The 25,779-nt window shown below is 38.7% G+C and overlaps 1 protein-coding gene across 2 annotated transcripts in view; it reads left to right on the top strand.

The window, feature by feature from the left end:
- LOC124802538 (DNA-dependent metalloprotease SPRTN-like) overlaps positions 1-25,779 on the top strand; it is a 75,356-nt gene that overhangs the window by 14,414 nt on the left and 35,163 nt on the right. For both annotated transcript variants that reach the window (XM_047263397.1, XM_047263396.1), the window contains exons 4-5: positions 5,116-5,224; positions 21,112-21,469. In XM_047263397.1, the coding sequence (XP_047119353.1) occupies positions 5,116-5,224; positions 21,112-21,469 (467 nt within the window). The remainder of the gene's footprint in view (positions 1-5,115; positions 5,225-21,111; positions 21,470-25,779) is intronic.

Raw genomic sequence — 25,779 nt, 5'->3', positions numbered from 1 at the left:
TTGCTTGACAACAGCAATCAGCAGACTGAGTGGTCCCATCCAAGTGCTAGCTCAGCCTGGCAGCACTTAACTTTGGTGATCTGATGGGTACCGGTGAGGGAAGGTGAATGGTTGATGGATATTTATTGGGAGAATTCTTGGAAGTTGTAGGTCATCTGTGAAGGAGGCTATATTCAGAACTCTTGTACAACTTTTTCATGAGAAATGGGAATCTCTGGAAGGAAGAAGACACTATTTTTGCAAAAGTTTAGAGAACTTGTATTTGCAGCAGACTACAGAATGATCCTACTGCCACCAACATACATCTTGTGTAAGGACCATGAACACAAGATAAGTGAAATTAGGGCTTGTATGGAAGCATATAGATAGTTGTTTTCTGTCACTCCATTTGTGAGTGAAATAGTAAAGGGAATGACTAGCAGTGGTAAAAAATACACTCCACTATCCACCGTATGGTGGTTTGTTGAGTATGTGTTTAGTTCTAGATGAAACAAACAATAACTGTTCAATGGAGGAGGAAAGACAAAACAGTTATACAAACCTTTTGTGTGAAATCTCAGGTAGTAATGCTGTGACCAAGTGGAACACAGTAGAGTGCAGAGTATTGGGCACAGAGAAAATGAATGGTTAAAGAAAAATAGAGCATCAGGAATCAATTTGTTTGCTTTAACTGTTAACAGTGGAAAGTGATTCGTACAAATAGGGAAGACATGGTGTACTTTAAATCGAAATACCATCAGTTTCTGAATTTGTTTTTCCATTCTGTAATATAACAACATATCCTGTTGCTCTGCATTTTGGGCACAGAAGTTTAATGTCCACCAGACTCTGAGCTCAACATATTGCTTGTGGTGTTCACTTATCCAAGTTAAATCATTGTTGCAACTCTTACACTTGATTATGAAATGCAAATTGAGAAGGAGATTGAGATCAAGTAAGGGACAAGTGAAGTAGTAGTAGTAGTAGTAGTAGTAAGAAGCAGAATACCAAGATAATTCAAGAAAAGATGGGTGTAAGGCAGAGTGACAGTTAATCACCACTATTATTCTGCTTGCTTGTAGAAGCTGCAATAAAGAAAGTTAAATAAAATTTCAGAATATTGATCAAAGCCCAAGGAGAACACACATCAATGTCAATGTTAATTGGAAACATAGTCCATCTGGTCAAGAGCTGTGAAAACTTTTAAAAAATCTAGATGAAATTGACAATTTATTTAGTAAGAGGATAAACAAGAAAGAAGATTAGTAGTAAACAAAATTGGCCAGCTGTTAGTGGGACTTATGCATTGATGGTTCCATACAAACTTAATTATTTAGAATTTTATCCATTTTCAGCAACTGCGGTTGTATACATAGGAATAATCAGCAACCAGATGCATAAAAGGAGTTTAATTATGTAACAGGTTTTGGGTGCTTAGTGCCCTATTTCAGAAGGGTAGACAGTCCAGGCATTCCGGAAATAGAGAATCTTGACTATTTATGCCTGTTGTCAACATTGATTGTAGCAAGATAATGCTCTCAGAGATTTCAAGACTTGAGAATATTTTTTAATTTCAGGTTTGAAGTCGGGTAACAAATGACAAAATAAATATTTTTTGTGTGAAATGATGATGTATTAACAGTTTCTTAACTTTTTCCTTTACTTGTACTGTGAAACATTTCTTCTTGTCAAATTTCATGATTCTACATCAAGTGGAAGTACCCATAGGCTTTTAATGAGTGAGTTTCCAAATATCAAAATATGTGACTTACATGGCTGTATCTTTTTGGTTTCATTGACTTAGAAGCTTACATTTATTACACCATCAAGCAACTACAGTAAAACCCCCTTTCTATGTTCCTGCATTTTACTTTTTCCTGCCTGTAATGTTCATTTTTGTCAGTCCCAACAGAAATAATATTCTCTCAATACAATGCTTTCACATTGTTATCGATACCGTGTTTGAAAAGTTCCTGCCTTTTAAATTTTCTTTGACATTATCATGACCTTTAACATTGATTTTCATACAGATTTGTGCAAACAGAGCATCATACTCATGCTTAAAGTCAGCCTTGGAACAAAAAACAGAAAACAGACGATATACAAAGTTATTGACTGTTTAACACAGCATTAGCATAGGAAGCAAGATTTTCACTGCTGACGTGTTGGGTCACAGCCACCTGTATTATGGGTTCATAGTGTTTGGAAGAGTGGAAAAGTATGCTGGGTCACTGTCTCAGTGATAATCATGATCTGATGGTAATGACTCCACTAGCAACCTTCCTTCTGCTCATTGCACTGTATTACAACACTTCTCTATAGGGGTCTTCCATGAATCATTGCTGCTTCCGCATGAAATGTGTTAATCCATACTAGTTGCGCAGTCCTAGGTTGGTACAACATGATGTCATATGTAAATATGCCTTCACAAGGTGTTCCATAACATGGTGACAATTTCCTCCTTCTTTCTCACACAGCACGTCCTTGGACCGAGTGACCTCCTTTTTGCAACAAGCTGTAGATTTTGTCCGTATTGTTCTCTGTTTACAAAGACTGTTGACTGTAGTGTTTTAACTGACATTGTGTTAAAAGTTTTATTTATCATAACGATTCTCAATAATAAGTTGTACATTAGAAGCCAACTATCTTTTTAATGTGGTTTCATGAAAGACTTTTATACCTCAGAGTTTTATTTACACCATTGGACATGATGGGAATGAACCCTCATGCGAATTTGTGTGTGTCAGCACTCAGCCTCTGCATTTTTGGCTATGACAGAGGCAATGGTTGAGTGCTAACACACACAAATGCATGTTTTTTCTTCATTCTGATCATGCCCAATGGTGTAAAAAATACAGAAGCAAAAGTGTTTTGTGAAACCACATAAAAAAGATGTTCATGTTCTACTGTGAAACTTATTATTATCGTTATAAAATTATGAGAAATAAAACTTGTGTGAGGGGTTTGGTGTGAGGAAGGGAAGTGCCAATGAGGTGCAAGCTGGTTCTATACAAGACGCACTTCACACCCATAGTAATTTATGGCTCAGAGAATTGGACTATGACTAGAAGAGAGGAGAGTAGGATACAATCCAGTGAAATGAATTTCTGAGAAGTATGCTAGGGAAGACGAGGAGAGACAGAGTGAAAAATGAAGATGGTAGGAAGGAAATTGGAGTGGAGAAGTTGACTGAGAAAATTGAAAAGAATAGATTAAAATAGTTTGGGCATGTGAAGAGAATGGGAGAGGGAAGAATACCAAGATGATGGAGTTCAAGATTGAGGGCAAGAGGCCAAGATAAAGACCGAGAACAAGATGGATTGATACAATAAAGATGAGTTGAAGGAGGAGAAACCTGCTATGGAACCAACTCGTGGAAGAAGAATGGTGGGAAGACCAAGTAAAGTGACGAAATACGATTGATACCCTAACCTGACCAGATGTTGGACAGAGGAGAAACGAAGATGATGATGATGAAAACTTGTAACACAATATTGGTTAAAACACTAAAGTTGGCAATCTTTGTAAACAGAGAACAATAGGCACGAAATCTTCAGCGTTTTCTGTTTCCTGTAATTTCGTGTATTTTACTCTTCCCTGTATTTTACACTTTTTTGGGTAAGTCCCTTGAATAGTATGAAAAATGAGTTTTGCTGTATACACCTTAGTGTATTACATAAATTTCAACTTGATACATCTCTCTGTTCCTGAGAAAAAGAAAGTCTTAACTGACAGGTGGACAGACAGTCTGACGACAAAAACTTTTTGTGTGACATAATTACAAATTTTTGGATTTTTCTCCTTTGGTTACAGTGTGAAGCTTTCCTTCTTGACAAATTTTGTGATTCTAGAGTAACGTGAAGGATCAAAATATGTGACGTAACTGGCCATATATTTTTATTGCATTGACTTAGAAACTTCCCTTTTTGTTACACTGCCAATAGACCATAGCCTTTAATATGTGATGTAAATTTCAACTTAATATGTCTACCGATTCCTGAGGAAAAGGGATTTGGAAAGTCAGACAGACAGACAGCAGAGTGATCCTATAAGGGTTCCATTTTTACCGATTGATGTGCGGAACCCTAAAAAATAGAGGTGAAACAAAAATAGTAGTAAAAAGTTTCTTCTATTTAGGAATTGATATTAAACATGACAGCTAAAGTAAGAGCATTGAAGTAGTGGCAGTGATGAAGCTTCCAGAGCCAGACTGTTCTACTGATTTAATGTATTGACATACATTTGAGAGGGAAATTTATTTTACATTTTGTTTGGGCAGACCTTTGTGTTAAAATAAAGTGTAAACCTTGGAAAACAAGGAGAAGGTTTGAAATTTGTTATTATGTAAGAATATTGTATATTGGGTGAGCAACTGAAATGGGTTGCTACTGTAAAGAATAGGTAAGGGAACAAATCTCTAGAAAATCTTTGCAGCGGGGACATGTTAGTTGCACATTTGCTACACCAAGGAATGATCAACTTCAAACTGTAAGGAGCACTACAGGTGAAAAATGGTTGTCAGGTAAAGACTAAAATTTTAAAACAGTTTCTCTTGGGTGTTTTAACATAAGAGATGCAGAAAGGAAATGATCAGAACAGCACGGGAAGAGGTGAAGGACTCCATCAAACCAGTTCTGCTTGTGAGTGAAAAATGTCATCAGTAAGGCAGTGACATTTTAGTTTAGAATCTAGTTTCCAAATTCCTCAGATGTACAATTGACCATAATATGTATGAGGAAAAAAATTTCTTTCATTCATTTGCAAAAGATGTCACCATAATGAAAGAGTGGGGAAGATCAAGGGATTTATTAACAATATCTGCCCTAAACCATGAGTAAGCTATAATTCAGAAAGTTTGATTTTCAAAATATACTTCATCTGCTTTACTGTTAACACATTAAAATATTGGAAAATTGGAGGCTGCCCCCCCCCCCCCCCTCGCGCTATCTCTCTCTCTCTCTCTCTCTCTCTCTCTCTCTCTCTCTCTCTCTCTCTCTCTGTGTGTGTGTGTGTGTGTGTGTGTGTGTGTGTGTGTGTGTGTGTGTGTACGTACCGATTAGCTGTGGAGAAACACTTACAAAAGCTACTGTACGCAGACGTTTTCATAATATGTTTTTATTCCAAATCATTTTCCAGGTGTGCTGGTGTGTGTTGTTATGAAGGGAGAGGTGGTTTATGTTCCATTCGTTTGAGTGCACCATTGTTGAAATTACGCCCACGGAAGGATCTTGTTGAAACATTACTTGTAAGTATTTTAATTTTTATTGTACTTATTCCAAGTTGTACCTTAATAGGTATTCCTAGCTCTTGCACAGCAGAAACTGTAATATTGAGAGACTGCCGTATTCTTTTGTATATTAAACAGTGATAGATGAGTTAGTAGACTCAAAAGATTTGTGAAGGTTGAAAAAATAGGCAGTTATTGTTTGTAAGTGTTATATTGAATACCTAATTGTAGACTGGAAAAGTAGCTAGAAGATTTAACATGCATTAAGGTATTCAGTAGACTGTATTTTTGCAATGTATACATACCAAGTGAGTCATTCTTTTGCATAATTTATTAGAGCCAAAAGAATAAAATTTTCAGGAACCACAAAAACTTTTATTTCTTACTGTAAAATAGTAAGGACCTGCCTTCTTTAGAGAAGCTGCTCTCCATCTTCCAACAAGCTTTGAAAAGCCTGGAACTTAAACTCTTTGGGAATAATGCATTTTGCAACAGTTTTAGGTACAAAACAGTTTTAAGCAGTATTTTGCTGTAAACATGGAAACACAATTTACTAATTGTTACTTTCCTATTGACTTACATTAAATGTTACGTGTGTGGTATATTAGGAGCGAATAAAGGTGTAAATTGAAAAATTATACTGTACTGGAACTTAAAATTTCATTTCCAACCTCAGATTAATAAGGATTATTGCTTTCATCAAACATAATTAACTTTATTTCATTCAACGCATATATGTGAATAACTCTTTGCTCTTTGAGAGAATATCCTAGAACAGTGAAGTGGCTCACTTGCTGAAGTTTGCTGTTTTTCTAACAGTGGTTTAACTAAAGAAAAGAAGATTTTAGTTTTCCATCCAGTCTTTCTCATAATGTTTAACAATTAGTTTGTTCATATCTTGAAGTTTTTCTTTTTTCAAAGTAATTTCTTCTTGCACTGCTGATGGTGCTATTACAGACAGGTGTTAACTGTGTTTCAGTATGCTTTTAGCTTTCCTGTGATCATTGTTGTAGACCGCTTCACCCTTCACGACACAGTTTTTTGATTTCGTTCACTTTATTATGATTCTTTTGCAGGGTTGAAGTTTGAAATGGCAGTTACCAGGTTTTCTGAGTACCCTGGAAACTGCTCCCTTCCTGTGCTCTACAAGTCAGTTCATTCTCAGCCAAATCAGTGTTGTGTGGCATCAGAAATGTTAATGTATTTCTGATCAGCCTTCTTATTGTCACCCATAATTCATCAGAAAACTCTATCAGTTGGGACAAATGAATGCCCCACTACAGGAAGTAACAATGTTATGTTATTTAATCAGGAGAGAGATCTTGAGCCAAAGGACTGCAAAGCATGTTAATGTTTTCTTCTTGTTTCGACCACTGCAGCAATTGTCACTGTTCTTCACAGAATGTTAATTCCTTAGGTCAGTGATTGTGGACCTGTGGCACAGTGCTGCAGCCGTTTGGTTAGAACAGAGATGGGTAAATGTCTGTTTTGTAATGCTATTTTATCAGCATGGAATAACTTTGTGTGAAATTCGTGATCAATTTTTGATGCTGAGGAAAGTTAGGCCAAACTTCTCAAGCTAAAACAGTAGTAGTTCATGTAGATATGTCATTTCTTGAAAGTATTACCATTATTTTTAAGAATTATGTGGTATTGCCCTTGATTTTACCTCTTCCTTGTAATGTATCTACATGAAAAGAACCATGTCGTCCACATTGTTGGTGCAATGAGCGTGATTTATCACAACTTCTAAAACAGCCAAACAGCTTCTTCCTTCATCGATGGAGAATTTGTTAAAAATAGTGTTTTGCTGCTGCTGCAACACTCTTGAGTACAGTGACACTCTCCATTTTTGAAACAGTTCCTCTTTCACAGAGAAAAGTTTGCAGATGCACCAAAGAAATGGTTATGTGGAAATACAGCTGAAAGACAAAACTAAAGATGTAGTTATTTTGGATGAAAGCACAGATGTAACAGATGTTGCTCAACTTGCTCAGTGTGTGAGAGGTGTTGATGCTGAGTTCAGTGTAGTGGAGCAGCTCCTTGATCAGTACCAGTATAGCTATGGCAGGTGACTATTTTCTTGGTTAGGAAGCACTATTGTTAAATGTGACCTTTTTTGTTAAAAATTTCCATTGATTGTGACAGGTGGAGCTGCTGCAATGATTGGTCAAAAGTCTGGTGTCACTGCTTTGATAGGGAAAAAAGATGAAAGAAGTTCGTATCAATCAGGAAATATCAGTGATGTACTGCATTCTACATCAAATTGATCTTCTGGCAAAATGTGCCAAAATAAGTGGCATAATCAACGTTGTTGTAAAAACCATTAATAAACTAAGATCACATGGCTTGGGACTTCGGGAGTTTAAATCTTTCCTTGTGGAGGTAGTGTGAGATTGTGGCATGTTCCAGATTTTTGTGAATTATGCTGGTTGAGTTGAGGTGCTGTTTTAGAAGATTTTTCAACCTGTGTAAACACAACATTTTTCATGGGCATGAACAAAATGCCAGTAAAATAATTTGACAGCCCCCAGAAGACAGTAAATCTTCCATTTGTAACTGATGTTAGAAAGAACTTTAATGTCTTGAGTACAACTTCACACAGTATACGTAAACTGATTACCGAGGCTTTTGGCGCGATATTGGGATTTAAGGAAAATTGATGTTGTTGGTAAAGCAACTTTCAGAAGGTAATTTGTACATTTTTTGTATGTTGCACTAGTTATAGGTGAAATGATTTTTTTTTTTTTTTTAAAAAGGAGATACTGAATGAACATTTTGATGAATTTGTTATGGTGCTGCAGGCATTGTTAGAAAACTTTTCCAGTAGATTTAGTGACTGAAATTGACTTGAAATTTATTTTAGTATTTTTATGACACCTTTTGCAGTGGTACCTCATGGAATTCAGTTGGAGCTCAGTGACTTTCAATGGAGTCCTATGCTCTGGGAGAGGTTTTGCACTGCAGAAAATATTGAAATGTTTATGAAAAGTTTTCTCGAACAGTCGCCACAGCTGTTTTTAATAGCTGCCAGAGTCTGCGGTATATTCAGAACCACATATTTGTGTGAAAGTGTTTTTTCAACAATGAAATTAACATCCAGTATCTTCTGGCTGGAGCTATGGGTACGATGACCAGTAATCTCTCTTCAATCATTGAGACCCTAACTTAACACTTCTCAGTCATGTATTATTTGAGAGGAATTCTGCCTTATATTGGACACCTTTTTTTTACCCAGATGTGTTTCATCACTTTTTGTGTTGTCTTCAGTGGGTTTTTTGTTTATTTCCTTTCTGAAAAATTATTATTACATGTTAACCACTAAAGAAACTTTTGCTACAAATTATTTACATTTATAGAATGAACAATTACTGTCACATCGCTTTTTGTGTTGTCATGAGGTGTTTACTCGTTTATTTTCTTTATGCAAAATTATTGTTACACACTAACCCCTTAAGAAACTTTTGGACAAAATATTTACATTTGTAAAATGGACCATTAGTGTCAAATATTTCACATTAGTTGGCATACAGTACAGACCTGTGACGTGTATCGATGAACTGAGGCACTCTGTTACTCATTTATGGTATGCCTAAAGATTTTAGTTCTATATAATGGAAGGAAACATTCCACGTGGGAAAAATTATATATAAAAACAAAGATGAGGTGACTTACCGAACAAAAGCGCTGGCAGGTCGATAGACACACAAACAAACACAAACATACACACAAAATTCAAGCTTTCGCAACAAACTGTTGCCTCATCAGGAAAGAGGGAAGGAGAGGGGAAGACGAAAGGAAGTGGGTTTTAAGGGAGAGGGTAAGGAGTCATCCCAATCCCGGGAGCAGAAAGACTTACCTTAGGGGGAAAAAAGGAGGAAAAAAGGACAGGTATACCTGTCCTTTTTTCCCCCTAAGGTAAGTCTTTCCGCTCCCGGGATTGGAATGACTCCTTACCCTCTCCCTTAAAACCCACTTCCTTTCGTCTTCCCCTCTCCTTCCCTCTTTCCTGATGAGGCAACAGTTTGTTGCGAAAGCTTGAATTTTGTGTGCATGTTTGTGTTTCTTTGTGTGTCTATCGACCTGCCAGCGCTTTTGTTCGGTAAGTCACCTCATCTTTGTTTTTATATATGATTTTTGTTCTATGGTAAATTTCAAAATAAAGTGGATGTTTACATTATTTATGTAGCTCACATGAAGCTATTGGTTGTTTGTGCTGCTAGTTTTAGATCTGCTACACAATTTACAGCCTGTCATCTTCAAACAGCAAAATATGTTCTTTTTATTGTGCGTTTATGACTGAGAATCGCTGTAAATTGGGTTATTTAACTAGTAACAGCCTATACCAAAAATTAACAACGGAAGAAAACTATCATATCCAAAAAACAGCAGCCCAAGGAAAGAAAGTACTAAAAGTATTAAATGAATACACATCACTGTGTAATAAAACCCTCTTTGCCACAGTTTAACTATTGTATAAATAACCCCAACCAAAACTGCAAGTGACACTCTCAAAAATTAAGTTCCCCTCTCCCCATACTCCACACTGCTTACTCTACGTGCATATCTGTAACACTCTGTCTTATCTACACACACACACACACACACACACACACACACACACACACACACACACAAGCTAAACATCACAAACTTCAACAACAGTTCAGATTGGCATGCTACATCTGAAGCAAATATGCCACGAAACAAATGAACACCACACAGACACAGCATCATGTAATGGTGGCGAAAACTCTGTGCATGGTAAGCAAATCTTAGAAAATGCATTTGTTACAACAGCAGCAAAAGAAATAAGCATGTTACCTTGATACAAACAAGGTAAAAAATACCACAATATATGTATTAAAAAAAAAAAAAAACTGTAAGTAACATGCCAAATAACCTGATACACTCCTGGAAATTGAAATAAGAACACCATGAATTCATTGTCCCAGGAAGGGGAAACTTTATCGACACATTCCTGGGGTCAGATACATCACATGATCACACTGACAGAACCACAGGCACATAGACACAGGCAACAGAGCATGCACAATGTCGGCACTAGTACAGTGTATATCCACCTTTCGCAGCAATGCAGGCTGCTATTCTCCCATGGAGACGATCGTAGAGATGCTGGATGTAGTCCTGTGGAATGGCTTGCCATGCCATTTCCACCTGGCGCCTCAGTTGGACCAGCGTTCGTGCTGGACGTGCAGACCGCGTGAGACGCCGCTTCATCCAGTCCCAAACATGCTCAATGGGGGACAGATCCGGAGATCTTGCTGGCCAGGGTAGTTGACTTACACCTTCTAGAGCACGTTGGGTGGCACGGGATAGATGCGGACGTGCATTGTCCTGTTGGAACAGCAAGTTCCCTTGCCGGTCTAGGAATGGTAGAACGATGGGATCGATGACGGTTTGGATGTACCGTGCACTATTCAGTGTCCCCTCGACGATCACCAGTGGTGTACGGCCAGTGTAGGAGATCGAACCCCACACCTTGATGCCGGGTGTTGGCCCTGTGTGCCTCGGTCGTATGCAGTCCTGATTGTGGCGCTCACCTGCACGGCGCCAAACACGCATACGACCATCATTGGCACCAAGGCAGAAGCGACTCTCATCGCTGAAGACGACACGTCTCCATTCGTCCCTCCATTCACACCTGTCGCGACACCACTGGAGGCGGGCTGCACGATGTTGGGGCGTGAGCGGAAGACGGCCTAACGGTGTGCGGGACCGTAGCCCAGCTTCATGGAGATGGTAGCGAATGGTCCTCGCCGATACCCCAGGAGCAACAGTGTCCCTAATTTGCTGGGAAGTGGCGGTGCGGTCCCCTACGGCACTGCGTAGGATCCTACGGTCTTGGCGTGCATCCGTGCGTTGCTGCGGTCCTGTCCCAGGTCGACGGGCACGTGCACCTTCTGCCGACCACTGGCGACAACATCGATGTACTGTGGAGACATCACGCCCCACGTGTTGAGCAATTCGGCGGTACGTCCACCCGGCCTCCCGCATGCCCACTATATGCCCTCGCTCAAAGTCCGTCAACTGCACATACGGTTCACGTCCACGCTGTCGCGGCATGCTACCAGTGTTAAAGACTGCGATGGAGCTCCGTATGCCACGGCAAACTGGCTGACACTGATGGCGGCGGTGCACAAATGCTGCGCAGCTAGCGCCATTCGACGACCAACACCGCGGTTCCTGGTGTGTCCGCTGTGCCGTGCGTGTGATCATTGCTTGTACAGCCCTCTCGCAGTGTCCGGAGCAAGTATGGTGGGTCTGACACACCGGTGTCAATGTGTTCTTTTTTCCATTTCCAGGAGTGTATATAGCAATCCTCAGTTGGAAATGCCTAACAAACAGAAAATAAAAAAGTTGTGCTATTTGCAGATGTCAAACTGTAAATTGTGTAATAGATCAAAATCTACCAGCATAAATAACCAATAGCTTCATGTGAGGTACACAAAAAAAAATTGGACATCCAGTTTATTTCAAAATTTACTGTGAAACTAGATCTTTAGACATATAGAGTGCCTCAGTTCATCGATACATGTCACAGGTCTGTACTTTATGCAAACTAATGTAAAATATTTGCACTAATGGTCAATTTTACAAATGTAAATATTTTGTCCAAAAGTTTCTTAAGAGGTTAGTGTGTAACAATAATTTTACAGAAAGAAAATAAACAAGTAAACACCTGAAGACAGTACAAAATGTGCTGAAACATGCTTTGGTAAAAAGTAAACATCAAAACGGTGTCTTGCATGAGGTGGAATTCCTCTCCAATTTTTCTTAGTAAATACTGAAATACGAACTACAACATTGACAAGATGATTACATAATGTATTAAGTTAACAGCTGGATAATAAGAAAAGCATGTTTTCATTGCTTATCACTTTACGTCTATGCTATATTTGTAACAAGGAAATTAATGATATGAATATAATAGAAGGAAACATTCCACGTGGGAAAAAAATATATCTAAAAAACAAAGATAATGTGACTTACCAAACGAAAGCGCTGGCACGTCGATAGACACACAAACAAAAACACAAACATACACACAAAATTCTAGCTTTTGCAACCAACCGTTGCCTCGTCAGGAAAGAGGGAAGGAGAGGGAAAGACAAAAGGATTTGGGTTTTAAGGGAGAGGGTAAGGAGTCATTCCAATCCCGGGAGCGGAAAGACTTACCTTAGGGGGAAAAAGGACGGGTATACACTCGCACACACATATATCCATCCACACATATACAGCTTGTGTGTATGTTTGTGTTTGTTTGTGTGTCTATCGACGTGCCAGTGCTTTCGTTTGGTAAGTCACATCATCTTTGTTTTCTAGATATAACAAGGAAATTAAGTTGACAAAAGTGATATTTTATTCTCTTTTTCTTGAACCTCAAGTGGCAGATAGGCACATTAAAAAAGCCTGCTAGGTACTATTTGGCTTTCAGATTAAGTCCCTCATCAAATGTTGACAGCTGCCATCTTGGATTTTCCATAGTTTGAATTAATGATGTAATGCATTCTAAAAACAAGACACTTGGAGTAATCATCATAAGAAATGTTATGAAAGTAATTATACTTGTTTTGAGACATCGATCTTCTGACTGGTTTGATGTGACCCACCATGAATTCATCTCCTGTTCCAACCTCTTCATTTCAGAGTAGTGCTTGCACCATGAATCCTCAGTTACTTGTGGGATGTATTCCAGTCTATGCTTTCCCCCTTTCTTACCCTCTACAGTTCTTTCTAGTACCATTGAGGTTATTGGGTGGTGCTTTAACTCTTTAACTGCTCAGGACGTGTTAACGTGCGTGCCTTTGTACCTGTCCCTACATGCTCTGAATGTGTTTATGCGCGCCACCAGTACTTCTACCTGGTACTCTGAAAGTGTCTCAACAGTCCACCTGATTTTTAACATTCTTCTGTAGCACCACATCTCAAATGATTTGATTCTCTTCTGTTCAGTTTTCACTCTGTCCATGATATACAACCACACAATGCTAGTCTCCAAACATACATTCTCAGAAATTTCTTTCTCAGATTGTTTAGGACTAGTAGACTTCTCTTAGACAGGAATGCACACTCTGCCTCTGCTCATCAGCTTTTTATGTCACTCTTGCTTCATCTGACAGGGTTATTTTGTTTCCAAGGTAGCAGAATTTCTTAACTTCATTTACTTTGTGACCACCAATTTTCTTGTCAAGTTTCTTGCTCCTCTCATTTCTGCTGCTTCTCATTACTTTTATCTGTTTCCAGTGTACTCTCAATCCATATTCTGTACTCATTAAACTGTTCACTCCCTTCAACAACTCCTGTAATCATTCATGACTTTCAATAAGGATAACAGTGGTATCAGTGAATCTTATCATTGATATCCTTTTGCCCTGATATCCTTGATATCCTTATCCCATTCTTGAATCTTTCATTTCTGTCATTGGATTGTTCAATATATGGATTGAATGGTAGCGGCAGATGACTGAATCCCTGTCTTATACCCTTTTTAGTCCAAGCACTTTGTTATTGGTCTTCCAGTCTTATTGTTCCCTCTTGATTCTTGTATATGTTGTATATTATCTGTCTTTCCCTGTAGCCTACCCCTAGTTTTCTCAGAATCCCAAACATTTAGCAGCATTTCACATTGTGTAACACTTTTTTCTAGATCAGCAAACCTTGTGAGTGTATCTTGATTTTTCTTCAGCCTTGCTTCAGTTACCAATCAAAAAGTTAGAATTGCCTCTCTGGTGCACTAAGATTTCCAAAAGCCAAACTGTTCATCATCTAACATGTCCTCAAGTGTCTTTTCTGTTCTTGTGTATATTGTTGTTGTCACTGTACTGGATACATCAGATATAAAGCTGATAGTGTGATACTTTATGCACCTATCTGCCCTATCTATCTCCGAAATTCTGTGGATAATATTTTTCTGGAAGTTGGAAGGTACATTGCCAGTCTCATACATTCTACACACCAGATTTAGTAGTTGTTTGGTTACCATTTCCCCCTCAATTCTTTTAGAAATTCTGTTGGAATGTTATCTCTGTGTTTTACCTTACTTGATCTCAAGTCTTCCAGGGGTCTCTCAAATTCTGACTCTAATAATGGATTCTCTATGTCTTCATTATCAACTCCAGTTTCTTCTTCAATCAAGTCATCAGACAAGTACTCCTCCTCATAGAGGCCATCGCTGTAGTCTTTAAATTTTAGTTACACAGTAAATCACATGAATCTAAAGGCTGTCAATTCAACTAAGTACCTAAGTATTACAGTTAAAACAACTTAAATTGGAATCCATCATGCAGAAAATGTGGAGAAGGCAAACCAAAGACTGTGTTTTATTGGCAAAATACTTAGAACATGTAACAAGCCCATTAAAGAGACTGCCTGTACTACACTTGTCTGTCCTCTGCCAGAGTATTGCTGCTATGTGGCATGTGAGACTTCCCAGATACATTTGATGGAGGAAATTGAAAAGTTCAAGGAAGGGCAGCTTGTTTTGTATTATCACAAAATAGGGGAGAGAGTGTCATGGATATGGTACAGGAGTTGGGGTGGTAGTCATTAAAACGGAGGCATTAATCATTGCGACAAGATCTTTTCACAAAATTTCAATCACCTGCTTTCTGAACTGAATATGAAAATATTTTTTTGAGATATAATTGACAGACTTAAGACCTACTATTCATAACTTCATCATTTAGTGGCTGTGGCTATTTCTGTATTCTGCTGATAAGAGCACTTGGAGAAAAGATCCAAGGCAGATATGGGAAATTATTTCCCTATCTCTCTTCTCTTTGTCTTAGCAAATGTGTTAAAGTAGCCACTGCCATACTGCAAATAGTTATTGTAACATCTGAGATAATTTTGAACAACCAGTTTAGTTTCCAGCACAGAAAAAATGCTGTAGATGGCATAATTAACTTTGTTTAGATTAACACCTCACTAGGCAATAATTTCTGTGACCTCAGAAAGCCCTTTGACTCAGTAAAACATGCCTCACTAATTCACAAACTAGATAATTATGTGATTAGAGACAGTGTGTTACAGTAGCTGATGTCATACCTATGTAACATGAGGCAGAGAGTAATTATCTTCTCAAATGGAGAACAATGACACAAGGTAGCCCTCTAGGCTGTATTCTCGATCCAGAGCTGTTTTTATTATGTGCTAATATTTGCTCATCTGTCACATGCCATCAGTTCTGTTTACAGAGTAAACATATGTATTAATTGAAAATACTGAAGCAAAGAAAAAGTCCCTGACTGAATCAGTAATATGATAGACAGACTTGGATTATGGTTCTTGCTAAACAGACTAACTCAGCTTCTCAAAAACGAATGTGGTCCAGTTTAGGACCCAGCAGTAAAAAGGACAAGAAATGCCACAAAAATAACGTAGGAGTGCAATATGAAGCTTCTAGAACTGGATCTAGATAAGAACTTATTACATGTCGTCAGTTGGTTGTAATTAAACTGGCAGTGTTCTGAGTGCTGCAGGGTGGGCTGTGTACATTGCAGAACAGTGGAACATTATAGGTATCTTCATTAATTAGTGCAGTCATGGAGTATGTGGGGAAAAAAGAATTATTCCACAAAATTTTCCACCAGGTGAAAATACGGTGCTATAAGGAGTCACAGTGTGGTGTGGCTGCAGGAAAAGAGGAGAAATGATCAAACATGTGCTAAAAATTGTTGTGGCATGTTTATCAGGATGTGGTCTCAAGTTGCAACATATGTTCAGCATGGTCTCCTGACTCGGTGATGTGCTGTATTTGTAACAAGACATGGTCAACATTTACCCACATCATATACAGTGTAATCGGAGCAGTTTGTCACCATATGATCCTTCCAATCAGGTAGAACCTGGATACATCCCTGATAGACGTAACCTTTCAGATATTCCCACAACCAGGCCTCAAATGGATTTAGGTCAGGGATCTCGAAGGCTGCAAGTGTTGAAATTGTACAGAGATGATGCTGTCATTACTGAAGGTTTCTCAAAATAAATCTTTCACCTGGCAAGCAACATGTGGTGTCGCCAATTCTTGCATGAAAATAGTGGTGTGGACGCAGTTTAGTTCTTGCAAAACTGGTCCTTATAATGTGTGTACTTCACTGTTCATCTTACAGGCCCACAAGGTGTCATTCCCTTTAAAAAATCAGAGAGAATGAAGGATCTTGTGAACAAATCACGCCACTCGGTTGCATAATCTGTGTGCAGTGGATATATATAAAGTGTGCCTCGTCCGCCCAAAGCATATACCCCAGCAACGCTATTGTTTCCTTGTGTACCAAAAAATGAGGGGCAAAGTCAAGGTATTGTAACCTATGTTGGAGCTTCATTTAGTGCACATTCTGTTTCTTATTGAGGTACTGGTGTAAAATGTGCCAGAAAATCTTTTGAACCATTGATCAGGGGAGAGTGAGTTCCTGTGACACAGCTCAAGCACTGGCTGCAGAAGGCATGTACTGCACAATTGGCTGTGGCTACAGCAACAGCAACTTTTACAACAACTGCCATGGGAATTGGCTGTATCCCATTTTCTGCTGCACCACATAGGCACTGTTTCTGTCTGTGATATTTCCACAATGCAGGGCTGTTGTTGTTGTGACAAAACAACTTTATCAGGAGTGCATGGTCTTTCTTGCCAATAGCCATTGTCTTTTGTATGGAAAACTTCAGCATTCTTAACCTCATTACACCAACAGTAACTTCTCAAAATCAACGTGCATCACCAAGCAACAAACAGTCCACTCATATCAAAACAGAAAACATCTCATATTATGACTACTTATAGTGCCATATTTTCACCTGGTTTCAGAAAGTGAAACTATTATTTTTTCCACGTACTCTGCGAGTGCACTGATTAAGAACATACCTATGATGTTTCAGCATCCTGTGGTGTATTCAGCCTGCACTGCAGCATTCAGAACACCATCAGTTTACAGAATGAGATTTTCACTCTGCAGTGGAGTGTGCACTGATATGAAACTTCCTGGCAGATTAAAACTGTGTGCCCGACCGAGACTCGAACACGGGACCTTTGCCTTTCGCGGGCAAGTGCTCTACCATCTGAGCTACCGAAGCACGACTCACGCCCGGTACTCACAGCTTTACTTCTGCCAGTATCTCGTCTCCTACCTTCCAAACTGTACAGAAGCTCTCCTGCGAACCTTGCAGAATTAGCACTCCTGAAAGAAAGGATACTGCGGAGACATGGCTTAGCCACAGCCTGGGGGTTGTTTCCAGAATGAGATTTTCACTCTGCAGCAGAGTGTGCGCTGATATGAAACTTCCTGGCAGTATCCTTTCTTTCAGGAGTGCTAGTTCTGCAAGGTTCGCAGGAGAGCTTCTGTAAAGTTTGGAAGGTAGGAGACGAGATACTGGCAGAAGTAAAGCTGTGAGTACCGGGCGTGAGTCGTGCTTCGGGAGCTCAGATGGTAGAGCACTTGCCCGCGAAAGGCAAAGGTCCCGTGTTCGAGTCTCGGTCGGGCACACAGTTTTAATCTGCCAGGAAGTTTCACAATCAGTTTAATTATAATCGCCCAGTACATTGAGTTAAGCATAGAGCTTTGCATTTACAATGCAAATATTATCCATTGCCATTGACACAGGGAAGACTGTGTACCATAGCTATTTTAAATGTGTAATTATGTATGATCTTTTTCGCTCGAGAAGTTTTAGTAATGTATTGCTCCAGAAATGTGCAGCACACTCAAGACAGTCATGCTGTCGACTATTTAAAACCATGGAACTTTCAACGTCCCCTTTGTATACCCATGAGATAACCATATATTTATACATCAAATAATAATTATTCTCAGTAAATCAGTTTGATCATTTGTATAACAAGAGAAATGAAGATAATATGCTTCCTGTTTGACAATTAAAATTGTATTGTGGCTCCCAAATAAAAGAGAATTAAAATACTAAACAACATGAAAGTTAAGAACATTTGAAATGTTACCTAACTGGGAATTCTGCTCTGCACTTGGGTGTCTTAGTTGACTGCTGGAAAACTGGCTTAATGGGAAATACTCTGATAATGTCCATGATATGGTTTTTAATTAATGTGACTTTTTCCACATTTATTGTCACTCGTGACAATATGATGAGCAGTATCAGCACTCACATAAAATGTTGTTCACAGGCAGGCACTTTCAGCAACCTGATAATCAGTATGACAGCGGCAAATTATGTAGAGTGCACTTTCGCCTATGTATCTTACCACTGAATATCAAAGTTGACTTTAAATTACACAGATATTGAGCATGACATACTTTCTGATCTCTCATAGAAATGAAAAGGTGTGACTGAAGTGGCATTTACTCACAGATAGTCAAAATAGTTCATAAAATATAATAAGAGTTACTAGATGATGTTGACTGATAGTGGATATTCACTGAGATGTAACTTATGTACTGATCAAGCACAGACTGAAGATTGTTGGTTGGGTTGTGCTATTTAAAAACTTGCATACAAATACATTTTGATTTTGGGAACTACATATTTGTTCGTAGAGCTGCTAGGTTATAATTTACATATTTGGATAAGTTATGTATTTCAGTAAAGCCTTGTTGAACAAAATAAATAGTGGGGTAATAAAAAGCAACAATCGCGGATCTGTGCTGGAAATTATTAATAATAAATACAGTTGCCATATTTGAAATTGTGATAAATTAAGCAAATTCTTAATTAGTGACTTGTTTGATTAGAGATGGGTGTCATTTGGCCCAGAAAAAGTATGGCAATAAAAGTATAGTGTCAAATTTGGCTCTTAAATGGGTATAATGGGCCAAAAGGAAACAGTAGGTTTTGCTGTATGTGGACTTCAATCCTGATTATTTTTTTAAGTTAAATTGAAGATGTGCACAGTAAAATGGACTAACCCACAGTATTTAGAAATGGAGAGAAAGGGGTTTTTGTAAATAATGCTGTAAAATACATATCCAAGTATTTTATTCTCTCTCTCTCTCTCTCTCTCTCTCTCTCTCTCTCTCTCTCTCTCTCTCTTTCTCTCTAACCTAACTGGAACCCTTACAGAATGGACCAGTTAATGTTTCTGATGCGCCATGTCCTTTATGTTGCAATATAACATGAAAAATTGAAAGGAAGAACAACATTATGTAAAGATTTGTTTTGTACGTTATCAAATATACACAATCACAAATTACCATTAACTGTAGTTAAAATTTTTTCTATCATTGTTAACATTATATACCAGGCTTAATGTATTCTAAATGTATTTATTCTGAAAACACACACACACACACACACACACACACACACACACACACACAAAACATTTTTGACAATAATTGGTGATATCAATGTGTCATCATTAATGTTCTCAGGATGTTTAAGGTTCCTATAATGTGCATGGTGAACTGGTGGAATGTAATTTAGTAACTGCTGTAAATCCTTTAGCTTGACAGGTTATATAAGTCTTGGACCATCATATTTGAGAGGAAATGTCACATTAGTAATGAAAGGTGAAAACAAGCAATTCCCTGTGTTATATTACATCCTCTGTGATATTTAGGGTTTAAACCAATGTCCGTTTTGATAGTTCCTATACCCAGCAACACATGCCAGCACTTATCTCCAGATCTTTACATTTGAGGGTTAACCTATTTTTCTGTGCATGTCTTCAAATAATTTCAGTAAAATTAAAACATGTTACTACAAAGTCTGGGTTCTGGTATTTTTAATGGTTTGTGTCAATAGTGCCATAGTTACTGATCAGCCTACTTGAAATTTGTCATAACTTTTAATTAATGTGGTTTCTAGAAAAACTGAATATGTTCCTGTAATCAGCACCTAAAAAACTCTCTGTATAATAAATTTGCATGGGATATGGTCTAAATACTGTTTTGGACAGATGGGGGCATACACTACAGACACACGACGTAGCTAACTAAATTTAGATGAAAATTAAGAAATTATATATAGGATTGCAATAAGAGCAGATGGAAATATTACAGCTTGCTCTGTTTCCCATTCTCAGCATGAACTTAGATTTACTGAAAAAAGGCTACATGATACTCCGATACTGAAATGTTATTAGTTGGTGGAAGAGTTGGTACTTTAAACAGGTTGATGATGAACATCATTGCGTAAATCTGACTTCACTCTCAGGACAAAAATGTTAACTTCAGTGTACTGTTCCATCTCATTAGTGATAATTTTATATAAATGAATTGTATTACTAAGTTTTGATATGTTTCTTGCATTACAAATTTTTACTTTTTTCTTGTAGTGTAATCTGATGATTGACAAGTGAAGGTTACAATCTCAATTAATCACTAGTTCGTATATTTTAGGTCAAATGCTGTAATAAGATTTCCCATAAATTCTAATATTTAATTCCAGTCGCTTTACATAGAAAGTTAGTATCATCAATAATATCCACCTTTATGATAGTTTTTGTCAGCTTTGAATGCTACTTTGTGAAATCTTTGATCAGTATCCTACCGCAGATGATTTTCATGAGACTTCCTTTCACTGCTGTTTTTGGGGATTTACTTCTCTATTGGTGGCACGTAGTCGAAGAGTTTCTCAAAGCATTCCAACAGGTTCTAATTGTTCTGTGGTATTGTTTGCTAACTAAATCTCCAGATTGTTAATCTCTCTTTTTTCTTAGCATTTATCCCTTTGTATGGTGTCTACTGTTTTCATGGTCTGGATAATTATTTCATTTCCATATGCACATTAATTAGATACTATGTTTAAGTCCAAACATGTTTGTAGATTAGTTGTCTTAAAATACCTTTGTTATGTGTTTTTTAGGGAGTGTATTGTTATGCTGACTTTAATATTCCAGATTTATTTTATCTTAATAAATTAGATTTGTTATACGTTTTGGCAGTTGTGTTTAGTTTATATCTCAATTTCAGCATGAAATGATACACGCCTACCTCTTTGTGACAAACAATGATCGGGACAGAGATGGGCATGGACCTGAATTCCACAAGCACATGTATCGCATAAACAAAGAAGCAGGCACCAAAATATCTGTGTACCATAACTTTCATGATGAAGTGAAGCTTTATCAGCAACACTGGTGGCGGTGCAATGGCCCATGCCAGAAGTGGCGACCTTATTTTGGTATGGTAAAACGAGCAATGAATCGACCTCCTGGGCCCACTGACTTTTGGTGGGCAAATCATCAGGCTAAATGTGGTGGCACCTACATCAAAGTCCGTGAGCCAGAAGGTTTCTCAAAGAAGAAAACAGGTCATGCACCAGTAAAAGGTGAGTGACCTGCCATTAACAGCTGTTAGCTGAGAATTGACAGTGAATTAATGCTGAAGGTTGAAATGGTGGTGCTTCAGCAACAGTTGGGATTACATAGTATTCATATATCATCCATTTGGATTTTTTAGGATTTTATTTTACTAATTATAATGTTTCTCTCCTCTATTCATGGTTAAGTTTTTGTTCAGTCAAGTGATACAGTTTATAAATTTGCTACAAGCCACATAAATAACTTTTTTTTAAATGTAAGCAAACTATATATTTCGCAATCTATTCTCCATGCAATGTAATGTACCTTTTTGAGCAAATTTCCTTCTTTAAAATTATTCATAAAATAAATTTACAGTCTGTGCATTTGATATAAATTAATTTTCATTTAGCGATTTTTGGGCACCAAATGTGGGGAATAAGCTTTGTGTGTAACAATTTTGAAACCTTCAGCTATCAAAGTCACCTTCACATGAGTGGGTTCATTGTTCTGATGCAAGAATCGACTTAATTTGCTTCTATTTCAATGCACTAAGTGAACATCCCAGTTACCTTAAGCAACAAGAACCCTCAGCATTCTTACCTTGTCCAAATAACAAAACATGGTGATGTCTGACAACTCCCAAAAATCTCTTATCATTGACATAATACAACTTATTGTCTTGTCTCACTTACATGGACCTTCTGTTTTGATCACTGACTTTCTATTCGTGTAAGATTGATTGTCAAAAGTAATGCCCAGTGGTCATAAGCCCAAGTCGTAATTATTTTGGAGTGAAGGAAACAACTCACTGAAAAGTGGAAGCATTAGGTCTTCAGCAGATTGACATAAAAGAATGAAATGTCACTAGTTTTCAGACAAATCCTTTCTCGAGCTTGAGTTCAGATACCTATGTGCACGCACACAGCTCCATTGTGCTATCTGAATACACTGCAGTCTTAGCAAGTAGATTGAAGTGAGGGGTTGTGTCAAGTTGGTTAATCGAGGGGAAAAAAGAGGTGGTGTGTGGGAAGGAAATTTGAGGGAAGATTGCTGGTGGCTTGGAGAGAAGCAGAAAGTGTACAAGACAGGAACGCAGGAAGGAGACGCTGCAGGTGCATGGGATAGGGATGTGACACCTGGGTAGACTCTGGAGCCAGTGGGCCCTCTGAAACAGCCCCCGATGTGTGGGTTTGCAACTAGTCGAAATGACAAGGCTTGCTCTTGTGAGAAATGCAAACGACGCATAGGGGCAGCCCTCGTGACACTTGATGACACTTGATAATGGCAGGAACCCAATTCATCCTGAACCCAGACAGGTGCACATGGCCAGAACTGTCACAGAGCCAGCAAGGCTGACAAATGCATCACCAGGTGCAGCAAGTGAAGGTGGATCGGTAGTTAGCATCATTGTAGCAGCTCTGCTGGGCTCTTGTCTCCCACCGTAGTGGAATGGTGTGAACTCACAAAATGGTCTAAAGCAGCTCTAGGGGGCCTCCAGATACATACTTCTGCATCTGAGTTTTAAATGTCCTAACCATGCTTTCAGCCTCGCCATTAGGTTGAGGATGAAATGACGGAGCTGCGCGATGGTGAACGCCAGTTGCCTGACAGAAAGATGAAAATTCTCGAGAAACAAACAAGGGGCTGTTATTGGTAACAACGATATATGGAAGTCCCTCAATAGCAAAAATCTTAGACAGGGCCAAAATAGTGGTCGCCATTGATGTGGACACACAACATGCCACGAAGGGCAACTTGAAATATGCATCAACTACCATGAGCCAGTACTGATTGTGGAAGGAACCAGAAACATTGACATGTAGATGATTCCGTGGGTGCTTCAGCATCAGCCAGGACAGAAAAAGTGCCCACAGGGTCGCCTGTTGCTCCACACAGTGAGTGCAAGTGGCAGTAAGCCACATAATGTTCCCATTTATGCCAAGAGGTCAAAGCTTTGGTGTGAAATGTCCCCCAATGACCGACATACAGAAGCCACAGTGCATTATGGCGTAAGGAAGTGGGAATCACGACCCAGAGACAGTGCTCCATAGGTGATGAAAGGACCCAGTCAAACACAGAAAGGCAGTGCTGGAGGAAGAAATAACTACACAAGGGATCCAAGGCACAGCCTGGGGTTTTTTTCTGGCCACATGGAACACACAAAAGAGAGTACCTGACTAAGTCCAGGATCTGTGACAATGGCCGATGCTATCGTGATACAATGGGAAAACCATTGATCACATTCTGGTTCTCAGGATATAAGTAGAAACAAAGCAACTCATCCTGATCGAAAATGGATAAGGCATTGGCATCGGCCAGCATGAGCATATTGTGCTGTCGGCTGCTAATGGATCCGATAATAATGAGAGAGGAAGAGAGCCCACTGCTAAAAACAGTGCACTACCTTGGCCGGAATGGAAACTGAAGGGTTAAAAAGAGCAACAGACAGCTTATGATCTGTGATTAAATGTAACTTTGAACCACCCAAGAAGAGGTGAAATTTTGTGAGAGGAACACAATCACTCAAGCCTCTTTTTCAATCTGAGAATACCATTGCATGGGCAGTTCAGACCCGTCCCCATATTTGTGCACCTAAACCATGCCAAGAGCACTTAAGAGCCATAGACTGCAAAACAGAAAATGATGATTGGAGATTACACTAGCAATGGCAAAAGCAAGCATTGATATTGGTATAGGCTGAATGGATTATTGGCAACAAGAAGGTGCCTTGTGACCTCATTCAAGGGGAGCTAGATGTACACTTCCAAAACATCAATCTTGAACGTCTTTGGCTGCCTGATAATTTTGTGAGAAACTCATCAGAGTGGGCAAAGGGTATGTACCTATCACTGACAGCGCTTTAATTGTGACACTGAAGTCGCCCATTGGATTCTTAATAATATCCAGTGGTGTAACCCATTTGCAGCAAGAAATAGACTGAATGACATAAAGTGATGTCAGTCTAATTCTGCCTTGACAGTTGCACAATGTGACAGATACCCTCGTTGTTGTTGTTGTGGTCTTCAGTCCTGAGACTAGTTTGATGCAGCTCTCCATGCTACTCTATCCTGTGCAAGCTACTTCATCTCCCAGTACCTACTGCAACCTACATCCTTCTGAATCTGCTTAGTGTATTCATCTCTTGGTCTCCCTGTACGATTTTTACCCTCCACGCTGCCCTCCAATGCTAAATTTGTGATCCCTTGATGCCTCAAAACATGTCCTACCAACCAATCCCTTCTTCTAGTCAAGTTGTGCCACAAACTTCTCTTCTCCCCAATCCTATTCAATACCTCCTCATTAGTTATGTGATCTACCCACCTTATCTTCAGCATTCTTCTGTAGCACCACATTTCGAAAGCTTCTATTCTCTTCTTGTCCAAACTGGTTATTGTCCATGTTTCACTTCCATACATGGCTACACTCCATACAAATACTTCCAGAAATGACTTCCTGACACTTAAATCTATACTCGATGTTAACAAATTTCTCTTCTTCAGAAACGATTTCCTTGCAATTGCCAGTCTACATTTTATATCCTCTCTACTTCGACCGTCATCAGTTATTTTACTCCCCAAATAGCAAAACTCCTTTACTACTTTAAGTGTCTCATTTCCTAATCTAATCCCCTCAGCATCACCCAATTTAATTTGAATACATTCCATTATCCTCGTTTTGCTTTTGTTGATGTTCATCTTATATCTTCCTTTCAAGACACTGTCCATTCCGTTCAACTGCTCTTCCAAGTCCTTTGCTGTCTCTGACAGAATTACAATGTCATCAGCGAACCTCAAAGTTTTTACTCCTTCTCCATGAATTTTAATACCTACTCCAAATTTTTCTTTTGTTTCTTTTACTGCTTGCTCAATATACAGATTGAATAACATCGGGGAGAGGCTACAACCCTGTCTCACTCCTTTCCCAACCACTGCTTCCCTTTCATGCCCCTCGACTCTTACAACTGCCATCTGGTTTCTGTACAAATTGTAAATAGCCTTTCGCTCCCTGTATTTTACCCCTGCCACCTTTAGAATTTGAAAGAGAGTATTCTAGTTAACGTTGTCAAAAGCTTTCTCTAAGTCTACAAATGCTAGAAACGTAGGTTTGCCTTTCTTCTAAGATAAGTCGTAAGGTTAGTATTGCCTCACGTGTTCCAACATTTCTACGGAATCCAAACTGGTCTTCCCCGAGGTCCGCTTCTACCAGTTTTTCCATTCGTCTGTAAAGAATTCGCGTTAGTATTTTGCAGCTGTGACTTATTAAACTGATAGTTCGGTAATTTTCACATCTGTCAACACCTGCTTTCTTTGGGATTGGAATTATTATATTCTTCTTG

Source organism: Schistocerca piceifrons, chromosome 6 (genome assembly GCF_021461385.2).
Source record: "Schistocerca piceifrons isolate TAMUIC-IGC-003096 chromosome 6, iqSchPice1.1, whole genome shotgun sequence".
NCBI classification, from domain to species: Eukaryota; Metazoa; Arthropoda; class Insecta; order Orthoptera; family Acrididae; genus Schistocerca; species Schistocerca piceifrons.
The sequence above is the reverse complement of the archived record's forward strand: the minus strand, read 5'-3'. Positions and strand labels throughout refer to the sequence as shown.